Source organism: Diospyros lotus, chromosome 13 (genome assembly GCF_014633365.1).
Source record: "Diospyros lotus cultivar Yz01 chromosome 13, ASM1463336v1, whole genome shotgun sequence".
Lineage (NCBI taxonomy): Eukaryota > Viridiplantae > Streptophyta > Magnoliopsida > Ericales > Ebenaceae > Diospyros > Diospyros lotus.
In genome coordinates this window covers 31982730-31996811 of record NC_068350.1, presented here as the reverse complement: position 1 = coordinate 31996811, position 14082 = coordinate 31982730, and the positions used below count along the sequence as shown (strand labels likewise).

Here is a 14082-nt window from a genome sequence, read left to right as displayed (position 1 = left end):
TAGTTTTCAAGGTGAGTTAAGGGGAAAACCTTGATGTTGTATAAAAGTTTCCTAGGTGAACTTGTTGGAAAACCTAGGTATGGTTATAGTTGAATCTCAAGTGTCTGGTTGATCTTGAGAGAGTGGACGTAGGTGTTAGAGACACCAAACCACTATATATCTTGCGTTAATATTGTGATTGTTTGTGTATTTATATTGGTATTTCTCCCAAACAACATATATTTATAACAAGTATTTTCTTTGTATAAGAAAAGCTTAAGAGTTTGAAAAGGGAAAAATTTAGTTTAATAAGTTTTTATCACTCAATTCACCCATTCTTGAGTGGTCATTGTATGTCAAGGGACCAATAGTACGAATGCTTGCTAAAATGGCTATCGTTGATACTTCTTAGTTAGGAAACAAATCACCTGATAATTTGCACACGATGATCATAGAATTCAATATCTCTAATGAGATTTATGATTTTGTAACTCTAAAGAATCTAATTTTCCAATCCGAATGTGCACTACAAATAATTTGCACATGATGAACGTGGGTCTTGGTTTTTCATCTCAAGGTAGGTGAGTGTAATTTTGAAAATGTAAGGATTAGTTTTTGTAGTTAGGCTAAATTTGAGGTAGGCAACATATTTTATCCTAAATAAAAATATTGATGAGCTAAAATTTGCATAAACTACCTTAGTGATATTAATACTTGATATATTATTGTTGTTTGTAGTATTAAAAAAAAAAACACTTCTAGTGGAACATTATTTTTTTATTGTCATTTTATTGTGAAACCATGTATCTTTTATTTATTTATTTATTTTTTTATGGATAAATTATTAAAAAACATCTTTTTTCAAGTTTATAAATTATATGTCAAATTTTAAAAATTATCAATTTTATACATGAACATGTGATTTTGTATCAATTTCATAATTTATGATAAATAATATAACTAAATAGAGCTTCATAAAAGTAGGGTGATATGACTGTTTGTTTCATTTATTTCACATGTCAGACTACACTTCACCTGCTTTAATGAAGCTCTATTTTGCTAGATTATTTATAATATTATTTTATAATTGATATAAAATTAAAACTTTGTATGTCAAATTAATAACTTTAGGGAGCGTTTGTTAAAATGAGTAAAATAAAGGAATATCAAGATAAGTCCGGAATTATTTTCAGACCAAGATATAGAATAGTCAAGATAAAGTTAAAAAGCATTCCCAGATTTTTGTTAAGCTATTTGTTAAATTTTTAAAATACACTAGAGGACAAAAATATTATTTTTTTTTTATCTATAAAAACTAAGATATGCTTATCTTGAGGGGGGGAGATAAGGATATCTTGAAATATCAAGATAAAGAGGTTATTAATGATTTTTTCAAGAATAGTCAGATAAGCTTAACAAACATGTTAAAAAGAATAGAAGTCCGGAATACATCGCATATCTTGAGTTTTTCATCCCATGTCTTGATTAACAAATGCCCCCTTAATGTACATGATTTGACCTGTTACGACAAAATAGAGTTTGGTTAGGTTCATGAGCTAAGGTAGGCCAAACTAGGCTAGCCTAAATTGCATGGAAACGATATTTTCTAAACAATTAAGAAAACAGAAATATGAGATAAATTGTAAATTTTAAAAATATAAGGGTATATGTGATAAATAATCAAAATTATAAGTGTTGGAATAAAATAAATAAGGGTATATGTGAAATTAATTTATAATTTATATGATATAAATAGTTTTATATGTTGTAAACCTTAGCTTCCAAATGGAGTGAAGCTTGAAGGTTTGGAATAGCTAGAGAAAAACTTGGGTGTTCGCTATTCTCGCCGCCGACTCGTTTCGTCGATCGCTACTGCATTCTTCATCTTTGTCGCCGCTGCTACCTTTCTCATCGTCGACGCATCTCCTCGCCTTTCTCGCCACTATGGTCATCGTCAACCCATCTTGCCTCACCCTTGCCACCAACCGCCATTGTTTCCTCCATCTCACTACGCTTCGACCACACCGTTGCCTCTCGGCCCTCTTTGCCGACCCATCTCGCCTCTCTTGTTGCTTTGGCAGTCGCTGATCCGTTTCTCCTTGCGTGTGCTGCTGACCGTTGCCGCATCCTTCATCTCACTAGGCTTTGATTGTTGCTGCCTCTTACCTTTCTTGCCGACCCGTCTCGCCTCCTTCACTGCCTTGTCGTTGGAAACGTGTTTCAATTGAAAGGCATTTCCAACTACTTTTTATAAATTGCAAAACGATCCCAAAACATTTCACAATTTACAGAAATGATCTGAAAATCGTTTCGGGCGAGTTTTGTTGTTTTCAAAATGGGAAACAGTTTCAAAACGAGAAACGAGGCCATTTTCACCGTTTTCTTGCTTCTTAGAGGCCAGCTCACCAAACTCACAGGTCAAGCCAGGCTCAGGCTCATGAGTCTGAATAGGTGAAAGCACGCAAAGCTTATCGAGACAACTCGATTTTAATATGATTTTAAAATTAATTTAAAAAAATATATTTATTTAATGAATAGAATATAAAAATATTTTTAAAAATACAAATGTCACTTTTAAAATAAAAATTAATAACTTAGAAGTTAATAGTTAAAAGTTTGAAAATTGGTAACTTTTATCTTTTAATGGTTTCCACTTTCTAATTTTTAATGATCTAATTATACTTTTAAAGCTATATCAAATTTTATGAATATTTAAAAATTATAAAAAGTTTTTCTGTTTAGCATTTGTTTAAGGTAAGGTGATTATATCTTTTTTGTATGACAGTATATAATTATGTATGAGATATACAAATTATCATAAAAAATTTAGAATCAAATTTGTAATATAAAATATTATAACTTTCCAACGAGCTAAGTTTATAGGGTTGGTGGGCTAAACCGATGGGTCAATGAATCCTAATTAAGCTGACCTTTCTTCGAAGTCGGGTCATATGACCAAACTCTCGTTGGGTTATTCCCACCTTATCCATATTACAAGTTAAATCTAACCCAACTCGCTATAGTACTGAACCTGATTTTTTTTTTAAAAAAAACAAATTCAACAAAAATAAGTTAATTTTCAAAAATTGAATGTTTACATTCTAACAAAAAGAGCTTAAATGAAAAGGACTATACTATCCGTACTCCATGAATTACATTATGGGCTATAAAATGTATCATAAATAACAAAAATATCCTTCACACTTCACGGCCGTGCCGTCTCACCGTCTTAGGTGTGGAATATTTTAGTTGTGTCTCACCACCCCACTTCATCACCTTGGATGAGAAATATTTTAAATATTTTAACTATATTATGTAATCCATAATATATTGATAATATTTTTCAAATGAAAATGACATAACTTGCATGCACATAGACAAAAGGGAGGCCTACCTATCAGAATGGAATAAAGCAGTAAACAGGTTCTAATGGCACTCAAACAAGGCCCCAGAACTTCTCAAAACGTTCAAATGATTACTATAAAAGTTATTTCAAGTACACAAAGACTCTTTGCTTTAAAAAAAAAAATTCATCTCTGTGCATGATCTAACCTATGCATTGCAAAGAGGCTGCAAACAAATGCAAATGGTCTCCTGATTTAGAAACCCAAAAAAAAAATGGAAGCAAAAAACACCTCATCTATGCCATCAAATTTTGATTATTTTCTTACCAACTTTGCAGTAGTTGTCAACTTTTGTTTTGGTCGCTTCCGACTCAGTAGCTTTTGAAAAGGGCATACTTAGTGCACGGGACTTCTCTCCTCACTTTGCGAGGGTCAGGGATAGATCATATTGTATGTGACCTTGCCTTTGCCTTTTAGGTTGCTTTTACAACCTCAACCCGAGACACCTTCCACTTTTTGCGGGGAAGAGTCGCATATTGAAGTCAAAACAAAAGTCAGATTTCATTCACAAATTGAGCGACAGATCCCATGGCTGCTAGGCCACCTCTTTCAAGGAGGGAAAGAGCCAGTTCACACTCGTGCCATCCTCTCAATCCAGAGGCCAATTTCCTGAGTGTCTCTGCCTTCACTTCCCCAATCCACATTGGAGCAAAACTCACTAACAAGCTAACTAAACAAGAAACATAAGCTTTCCAAGTAGCAGGATCACATCCAAGTGATATGTTCCCTTCCAATACCCCTACCACAAAGTCCATATGGACCCCAAAGCCACTCAATCTCCTGGAGAATGCCCATGATGTTGGTTTGTCACCAACACCCCAAATGAAAGACCCTGATAACACCACCATGTATGCCATGGTATATCCTTCGAGTATCGGGGAGACAGAATTGGCCTTGCCGCAGTTTTGGTCTCTTGCAGAAAGGAACCAGGTTGGAACAGTTTCCTGATATAATTCCTGGACCAGCTGGAGGCCGCCTGCAGCACATAAGAGGCTTGCTCCGAGTGTGGCCACCTCCTTTGCCTTAGCAATGGTGACATTTAAAGACGCTTGGGCAGACATCAAGCGGGGTGAATCTGTACTTGCCCATCTGGTGGCTAGTTCCCGGGAAGAACCAGCTACAAGCTCCACTATCACGTGATTCAGACGATGGTACACATGGTGCATTGTACGGCAAGTTCGGAGGTAAAGAAATCCAGGTGCTACACGGGGCGTATGGCCTGGAGCTGAGATGAAGCTCCCCAGGAGACCATTCACTCCATTTTGACTAATGAGCGGTGAGGATGAAGGATGAAGCGATCCAAGAAATGAAGTGAAGCAACTTCTAAGAAGTTGAGCAACAGCACCCTGGTCTTGCCTGAAAACAGAGCGAGAACAAGATACAACAATGAAGTCGTGCCAGCGGCGAATCTTCTGAGCCCAAAGAGATCCAATTATCGGCATGCTCAGCCAAGGGCATCCTGAGGCACAATGCTCCAAAGCAGGCCCAACGACGGCTTGGATGCACTCCAAGCTCTTATCAAGTTTAAAAGTAATGGTCAGACTGACAAGAATTGCCATTGGTAGTGGAAGTATTGCTGGCGAAACCCCTGAACGAAGACATGAAGTAGGCCTTAGCAATCTCAGTGCAATGATTATTTAAGGATATTTACCTAGAAAACTCTCACATGGCAGAGAAAAGATATCACTGGCACAAACTGCATCTTCAAGGATGGAATTATAGTTCCATCAATAATAACATACCGATAAATGAATTGAGAATTCAAACCAAGAGAAGAAATAAAGAGACAGATTAAAGTTATGAAAAAATAAATAAACAAATAAATAAATGAAAAGACAAATGTTAGCATCAAGTGAAAACTACAAAAAGAATTGAGATCAGAACAAAGTTGTCTTTGTGGAGGAAGTATCGCACTGATTTATAAAATAGTGAATGTGTTGGAAATATCACAAATTTACTCAAAGAATAATTCGAGTAACAACTGGATTTCTGTCCTAATCTTATGGCCGAAAAATAGGAGATAAAAGGATAAAGTGATAAGGTGATTTGGAGATTAGAAAACTCCAAAAATAAAGGGATAAAGGCAGAAGATAATTCAAGATATCTCAGCAGTTATTTAAATTCTTGTTATTGTATTTTATCTTCTAAACATTCAAATATGTTCTTAGAATATAGGAGATAACCTAGGTATTGTGTATAAATACCCCATACTACTTGAGAATAGAACAAGCAAGTAATATATAGTTCTTTCAGCTTGTTTCATCTTCTTCTATATGATATCAGAGCCTTCTTTCTTGGAACCCTAATTTTTCTGCCGCCATCCTTAAGTTTTTTTGGTGTCGTTACAGCCTTCATTGCTGTTCAACCACTACCCTCAATCCTCTCCCTTTTTCAGTCTTCATTACTGTATCAATTTAGCAGATATCGCCACTACCATGTCTACAATTTCTGATGCAATTGCTCCAAATCCTTTTGATCTTCCATTAGGGGATCAACCCACTAATTTCTCGGGTAATTCTCAGCCTACTGAAAATATACTTGGCTATCATAGCGATCTTCATCCTATCAATTTAACTTATTGACTCCATGGAAAGAATTATCTACAATGGTCTTAGGTAGTCTCTACCTATCTAAAGGAGCATGGAAAATTGTCTCACCTAACCGACAAGGCTCTAGCTCTACCAATCCAAGTTTTGGGGCATGGGATGAAAAAGATGCCATAATTATGTCATGGCCTTGGAACTCCATGCTACCAGAAATAAGTAGAAACTGCATGTTTCTATTTTCTACTCATGACATTTGGAAGACTCTCTGCAAAAGTTATTCTATGAAGCAAGATGCAGCAATTATTTGAGTTGTGGACCAAGGTTGTCGCTATGAAGCAAGGAGGGATGACAGTGATTAATTATTATAACACTCTTATTGGTATTTGATATAAGATCGATCATTACCAGAATATGACAATGATCTACTCTGAAAATAATCACACACACACTGCATTTGTGGAGAGAGATCAAATCTTTGATTTTCTTGCTAATCTTAACCTAGAGTATGACCAAGTAAGAGTGCAAATTTTAGGTAAGGATCCTATGCCTCTTATTTCAGAAATACTCTATTGTTCAAAGAGAAGAGACATGACGCTCTGCCATGCTTGATCCACCAACATCTATTGGATCTGTTATGGCAGTAAACAAAACCACTCCAGCTGCAGCTAAAATAATATCTAAGTCCAATAAAGATGATTTATGGTGTAGCTACTGCAAGAAACCAAGGCAAACAAAAGAAAATTGTTTCATACTTCATGGAAAAGAACAAGTACCCAGTAGATTGGAGGTTTTAAAGGAATTCCCAATGGTTGGGCTAATCTCACTAATCAAGACAACTCCCAGCCAAAGCAAACTTCCTCATTGAGTATTGATATCAAAGGAGAGATTGAACGACTGAAAGGTCTCCTTGATACACTCTCCAAGTCCTCTAGTTCTTGTTCATTTGCCCCGAATGGTGTATTTTTTCTTCTTTTAATGCTTTTGGAATATCTCCACCTACTTGTTGGGTACTTAATTCTGGTGCTAGTGACCATATGACCCATGATTCTACTTCATTTATTTCCTACTAACCAAGTTCAGGGCATCACAAAATCATTGTTGTCAATGGATCCTCTCTTACTGGTGCTAGTGAAGGCCACATTACCTTAAAACCTTCTCTCCATTTAACTAATGTCCTTCATGTACCAAAACTCACTACTAATCTCGTCTCTATTTCTAAACTAACAAAAGACCTAGATTGCATTATTACCTTTTCTGACAACCATTGTGTATTTCAAAATCGGATATCGATGACAAAAATTGGAGTTGCTAAAGTCCAGAATGGGTTGTATCTTCTTGATAATGTGCAGGCTCTTGTTGTTTCTAAGAAACAACCTACTGAAACACAAGCCAAATCACCTAAATAGTTTAATATTTGGCTTCACCATAGACGTTTAGGTCATCACAATTTTGGTTCTCCTAAAGCTATGTTTCCTTTTTTATTCCTACATGTCTTTAGTACTAATTCAATAAAAACCACCATGGTGTATCTTTTCCACCTTCATCAATAAAAACTTCAGCTTCTTTTGATTTAATTCATTCTGATATATGGAGTCCTTCCAAAGTCTCTAATCTAAATGGGGCTAAGTGGTTCATTACTTTGATTCATGATTATACTCGGGTCACTTGGCTATTTTTGCTTAAAGAAAAATCTGAAGGTCCAAAGATTTTTCAACATTTCTTTCAACTCATCCATACTCAATTTGGGGTTCACATAAAGTGTATTCATACAGACAATGGGAAGGAATATTTTAATCATACCCTACATTTTTTTCAATCCCATGGAATCATTCATGAATCCTCTTCTGTTGACACTTCTTAGCAAAATGGGGTTGCTGAGAGGAACAATCGTCACCTTCTAAATATGACTTGAGCCCTTCTCTTTGACACCCATGTTCCATCTTATTTTTTGGGGGGAAGCAATCTTAACTGCTACACAACTTATCCACCGAATCCCGTCTCTGATCCTTGAATAGCAAAGTCCCCTTCAAAAACTCTCTGTTTCCTACCATCACCTATATATGTGTTAAGACATTCTGGAAGAAACCGAGATGCTTGATTGTAGACCTATAGATTTGATTGAATTCTCACAAATGATAGAATCTCACAATTAAACGATAGGAATCTCCGATTACAAAACTAACAAAAAGAAAACAAATATTGGCTTATTCGAGAGGGCCTTCTCTCCCACAACTCCTTCCGAATTCTCTAGCTATCTCCCTTTCTCCTTTTCCCCAGCCTTTTATATGTATTCCCTAGTCCGTTGTAGCCATGTGAGTCATTATTCTCCCCCAACTAAATGTGACTCTTCTGCCCTTGTGTCTTTTTCCTTGATTGCCCCTGTGTCTCCCTTCATTTTACGTCGCTGGTAAGTGTGACGAATAGGGGCCCTATCATTACTCCCTCCCATGAGATTCACTTTGTCCTCAAGGTGAAATTCAGGAAATCGATGTAGGATAATCTGATGGTATGGCTCCCAAGTAGCCTCCAAAGGTGGCAACCCCTTCCATTGGATAAGAACATCAAGGCTCCTCAAGTTTTTTCCCATGGCCGGCCTTACCACCTGTAGGAATTCCGGTTCCACCTTCATCTCCAGCTTTGCAGTCAGCTGGTTAGGGACATTGGTAGCCTCCTACACTGCTCCTTCAACCTTGTGGAGCTGGGAGACGTGAAATTTGGGGTGAATTGCATAAGATTGTGGTAGAGACAGCTTGTATGCCACCTTCCCAATCCTTTTCTCCACTACGAAGGGTCCATAAAACTTCGGTGATAGTTTCTCATTTGGCCTAGAAGCCAATGTCTTCTGCCTATAGGGGAGGATTTTCACATAAACCAGTTTGCCAGCCACAAAATGAATGTCACGCCTCTTTTTATCTGCTATAGCTTTCATTTTTGCCTATGCCCTCAACAACTGGGCTTGCAACTCCTACAAAATCGAATCTTGTTCCAACACCAAGACATCCGTTGTTCCCTTCTCAAATCTCAACAACGGGGGAGGTTCACGCCCATAAACTATTTGAAACGGAGTTAATTTACAGGAGACATGGTAAGAAGTATTATACCAGTATTCAGCCCAAGGAAGCCAACTATACCACACCTTTGGTTTGGAGGAAGAAAAACATTTGAGGTACGTCTCCAATGTTTTGTTGAGGACCTTTGTTTAGCTGTCAAATTGAGGGTAGGAGGTGCTTCTATTCAACTTAGAGCCTTGCAACTGGAAAAGTTCTTCCCAAAAATGGTTGAGAAAGATTTTATCTCTATCAGAAACGATAGAGTTGGGAACACCATGTAACCGGATAATTTCTTTCACAAAGACCCCTGCTATTCTGGCTGCTGAGAAATGGATGTTTCAAAGCAATAAAATGTCCATACTTAGCCAATCTACAACCACTAAAATAGAATCCATTCTAGCTGATTTTGGCAGCCCCTCGATAAAATTCATTGACACATCCTCCTAGACTTAACGAGGAATAGGGAGTGGTTGCAGCAGACCACCCGAAGAGAGTGCCGCATAATTATTTCCTGCTGGCACACTAAACATTGGCAAACATACTGATGAATGTCTTGCTTCATCACAACCCAATATACATTGGCAGAGATTCGTTTATGTGTCTTGAGGAAATTGGAATGGCCCTCGATTTGCCCATTGTGACCCTCCTTCAACATCAGGGGAATTAAAGTGGAGCCTTTAGGAAGATACAACTTCCCCTTGAACAGCAAATGACCATCCACCCGTGCAAAATCTAGTTAGCTAGAAGGATTAGACTGTACCTCCTTAATGATATGGTGGAGTTTACTATTTTCCTCTTACCTCTTTTTTTAAATGATCCCATTGTAAGACTCGAGGAATGATGAGTGCCATCAACGTGATAGGAGAGTAGAGGCGTGACAGTGCATCAGTTGCTCGGTTCTCTAACTCGGGGCGATATTGAATCTCGAAATCGTACCCCATCAACATCACCACCCATTTTTGACATTCCGGGTTGACTACTCGCTACTCCATAAAAAACTTAAGGCTTCACTTATCAGTTCGAATAACGAATTTTCATCCCAACAAATAATGTCTCCACTTCTTCATTGCGAATATAATTGCTATCAACTCTCTCGTACACCAACATTGAGAATACAATCTCCATCAACTCTCTCTTGTACACCGATTTATTCCGATCAATCGGATTTAGGGCGTGGCTAAGGAAAGAAAGAGGTCGCTGCTCCTGCATCAAAACTGCCCCTAATCCGTGCCCTGAAGCAACCGTCTCCACAATTAATTCCTTTGAGAAGTCCGGTAAGGCCAACACCGATAAATATGTCATAGCCCTTTTTAGTGACTGAAAGTCTTTCTTCGATAGCTCATCCCAATAGAAGTTATATTTTCGAAGACTCTGTCAACAGCCACGCCAAGTTGCCATAATTCCTCACAAATCTTTGGTAATACCCCGTAAGGCCTAAGAAGCCTTGGAGTTTGGGTAGAAATTGAGGGCTGAGCCACTCCATAACAGCCTTTACTTTAGTACTATTTGCAACCACTCCATCTTGTGAAATAACATGTCCTAGATACTCAATCTCCCTCTACCCAAATTGGCATTTTTTTGCATTAGCATACAACTGATGAGCTGTTAGGACCTATAATATGCACCTCGAATGCTCCTTGTGTTCTGCTATACTCTTTACTATAGACTAAAATGTCATCAAAAAATACTAGGACAAACTGTCTCAGGTGCTCCTTAAAAATCTCATTTATCAAGGACTAGAATGCGGCGGGTGCGTTTGTTAATCCAAACGGCATCACCAAAAATTCATAATGACCCTCATGTGCAAAAAGCAATCTTCAGAATATCATCAGGTGTGATTTGTATTTGATGATAACCCGATTTCAAATCCAACTTAGAAAAAATAGTAGCCCTATTTAGTTCATCCAAAAATTCTTCAATGATTGGGATTGAGAATTTATCGGGGATCATTACCTTATTTAAAGCATTGTAGTCCACACAAAACCTCCACCCATCATCCTTTTTCTTGACCAGCAACATGAGACTGGAAAATGGTCTAATGCTCGGCCTAATGATCCATGCTGCCAACATCTCATTAACCAGCCTTTCAATCTCATTTTTCTGGAGGTGGCGATAACAGTAAGGTCTTACACTTACTGGAGGGACCCCAGTTGCAACGTAATAGTGTGATCTCGCCTTCAGTGTGGGGGAAGCCCACACGGCTCCTCAAAGACTTCCTTGAATTCTGTTAGCAGCTCTTGCAGACTACCAAGAACTTCCACCCTTGCCTCTTACTTCAACCGTCAAGCTTTCTGAATTCTAATAACACTCCTCCATTTTCCCGTAATGCCTTCATCATCGACTTCAAAGTTACTAACATTTTGCTGAGGCTAGTATCCCCATGCAATGTGATAGCCATGTCCCCAATTCTAAACTTCATAATTAACGAGCCCCAATCGACTTGTGTCTCCCCAAGTGTGGCTAACCATTTCATCCTGAGAATAACATCTGAGCTTGTTGGAATTTACACACATGGACTGCTCTTCTTACGGTGCAATCTTTCCTTTAGTGGCTGATATTGTTTTCTGTTAGGACTCACATTAGTCTCACCTATCAAAGGCGTAAAAGGAGAGGAATAATAAGGGCAACCAAGAAAATTGAGTCAGGGGCAAAAGAGTCAGAAGTTGGTTAGAGGAGAATATTCTTTCACATGGTTGAAACAGAATGGGAGAGAGGTATAAAGGGGGAGAGTGGAGGAGAGAGAGGATAGCTGGAAAATTGTTGAAGGAACCATTGGAGAGTGAGGCCCTCTCGAATAGACCTGATTTCTTTTGTTTTGTTTTCTTTTCTTGCTATTGCTAATGTCCATTGTTGTAAGCTACTTTAATTGGGTAGTTGCTACTGTAAGAGCTTAATTCAATCTATTGAGAAAGGTCCTATCAATCTAGTATCAGAGCAACGATCCATGGGGGTGACCGTATCCGAGAGAGTGGGGGATCTGGAGGGAAGAGTGGAGAATTATCAATAGCAGATTGAAGAAAAGATGGAGGGATTACAGATGGGATTAGAATCCATGAAAAAGGAATTCCAGAGGGTGCAGAACATCGAGAAAAACATGGCGACGATGATGGAAAAATTTGGTTTGCTGATGGAGAGATGGGAGGATCAGGAGAAAGGGAGGAAGGGGAAATAGTCGGGCGAGCACATACTGGTGGGTTCGACCCTCATAGGGAGGCCACGCCGGAACTGGGAAATCGGCATAGGGAAGCTGGTGGTGAGTTCGATTCATATGGGAGGTCCGATGGAAGGGTCCGACGCCTGGAGATGCCAGTTTTTGAGGGTGACGACCCAGATGGTTGGGTGTTTCGAGCCGAGTGGTACTTCTCCATGAATCAACTATTGGATGTGGAGAAGTTAGACTCCGCTGCCCTTTGCTTTGAAGGACCAGCTCTTGCTTGGTTCCAGTGGGAACAACGAAGGCGACGGGTGAGGAGGTGGGAGGAGCTTAAGGCGATGATGAGAAATAGATTCAAGCCCACGTAGGAAGGCACGGTGGAAGAACGATTCCTGGCGTTCCGGCAGTGGGGGTCCATCAAGGACTACCGCCTTTGCTTCGAGACTTTGGTTGCTCCTCTCAAGGACATGCTAGAGGCGCTGTTGGAAGGCCACTTTATAAATGGATTGAAGGCCGACATAAGGGCGGAGATGAGGGTACTGAGGCCAATTGGGCTGGAGGAGATGATGAACCTAGCCCAACGAATTGAAGAAAAGAATCTGGTGGTGCGAGGAGGCCATTCCAGTCTAGGTGCACCTAGGTCACAGGCCCCTGTAACTATAGCTGCCAACCACCAGTGAGTGTTGGTCTCTCCTCCCCCGGTGGCGTCACCCCGATCGACTACCACCATCCCTGGTTCTTCCCACCGGCCTCTTAATATCGGTAAGTGGAACAATTCCCCATTTAAACGGTTAAGCGAGAGTGAACTACAAGCTAAACGAGCTAAGGGGTTGTGTTTCTATTGTGATGAGAAATATATGATTGGGCACAAATGTAAGAACAAGGAGCTGTAGGTGATGGTAATTCACGAGGGGGAAGGGGAAGAGGAAGATATAGGAGAAGCTGAAACAGGGGAGAATTCAGGGGAGGAAGGCGAAATCGTCAAAACGGGGGAAGTAGTGGAGCTGTTAATAAACTCGGTAGTTGGTTTAACCCCTCCACAAACCATGAAGATCAAGGGAGAAATAAAAGGCCAGGAGGTGGTGGTTCTCATTGACAGCGGGGCTTCCCATAACTTTATAACGTCAGAATTGGAGTAGAAACAGGAACTGGTCAGGTCGCAAACGAGAGGCTATGGCGTGATCATGGGGTAGGGCATGACTGTTCAGGGGGCTGGAGTGTGTAGAGGGGTAACCTTAACGTTGCAAAATGTGGAAGCAGTGGAAGATTTCCTGCCATTGGAGCTGGGAAGCTCGAATGTAATCCTTGGAATGAAGTGGTTGGCCACTCTCGAGGAAACACAAGTGGATTGGGGCTCGTTAGTCATGAAGTTTGGAGCAAGGGAGACTACCATCACACTGTATGGGGATCCTAGCCTCAACAAAACTTTGGTAACATTGAAGTCAATAATGAGGGTGTTTAGAGAGAATGGAGAAGGGGTGTTGTTGGAGTTGGGGAGTTTAACTACCCAAGAGGAAGATGTTGGTTGGGCAGTCCCTGACAACTTGTAGGAGCTGTTAGCGGAGTTTAGGCATGTTTTTGAGGAACCGTGTGAGCTTCCCCCACACTAGAGGCGGGATCACGTGATTACATTACAACTGGGAGTGTCACCTGTGAATGTGCGCCCCTATCGGTACCCCCACCTTCGAGAAATGTTAGCAGCTGGACTTATCCGGCTAAGTGTGAGTCCGTTTTCCAACCCGGTATTGCTGGTCAAGAAGAAGGATGGTGGCTGGAGATTTTGTGTTGACTATAGAGTTTTAAACAAGGTAATCGTTCCCGATAGATTTCCAATTCCAGTTATTGAAGAACTTTTGGATGAGTTGAATGGGGTTGCTATTTTTTCCAAGTTGGATTTGAAATCGGGGTATCATCAGATCCGAATAGCACCTAATGACGTTCTTAAGACT

At 39.6% G+C, this 14082-nt stretch overlaps 1 protein-coding gene across 2 annotated transcripts in view; it reads right to left on the bottom strand.

Annotated features, from left to right (window-relative positions):
- Nucleotides 1-3434: 3434 nt before the first annotated feature.
- Nucleotides 3435-14082, bottom strand: part of LOC127788399 (mediator of RNA polymerase II transcription subunit 33A-like) — a 68828-nt gene continuing 58180 nt past the window's right edge. For both annotated transcript variants that reach the window (XM_052316600.1, XM_052316601.1), the window contains one exon: nucleotides 3435-4971. In XM_052316600.1, the coding sequence (XP_052172560.1) occupies nucleotides 3878-4971 (1094 nt within the window). In that variant the 3' untranslated portion in view covers nucleotides 3435-3877. The remainder of the gene's footprint in view (nucleotides 4972-14082) is intronic.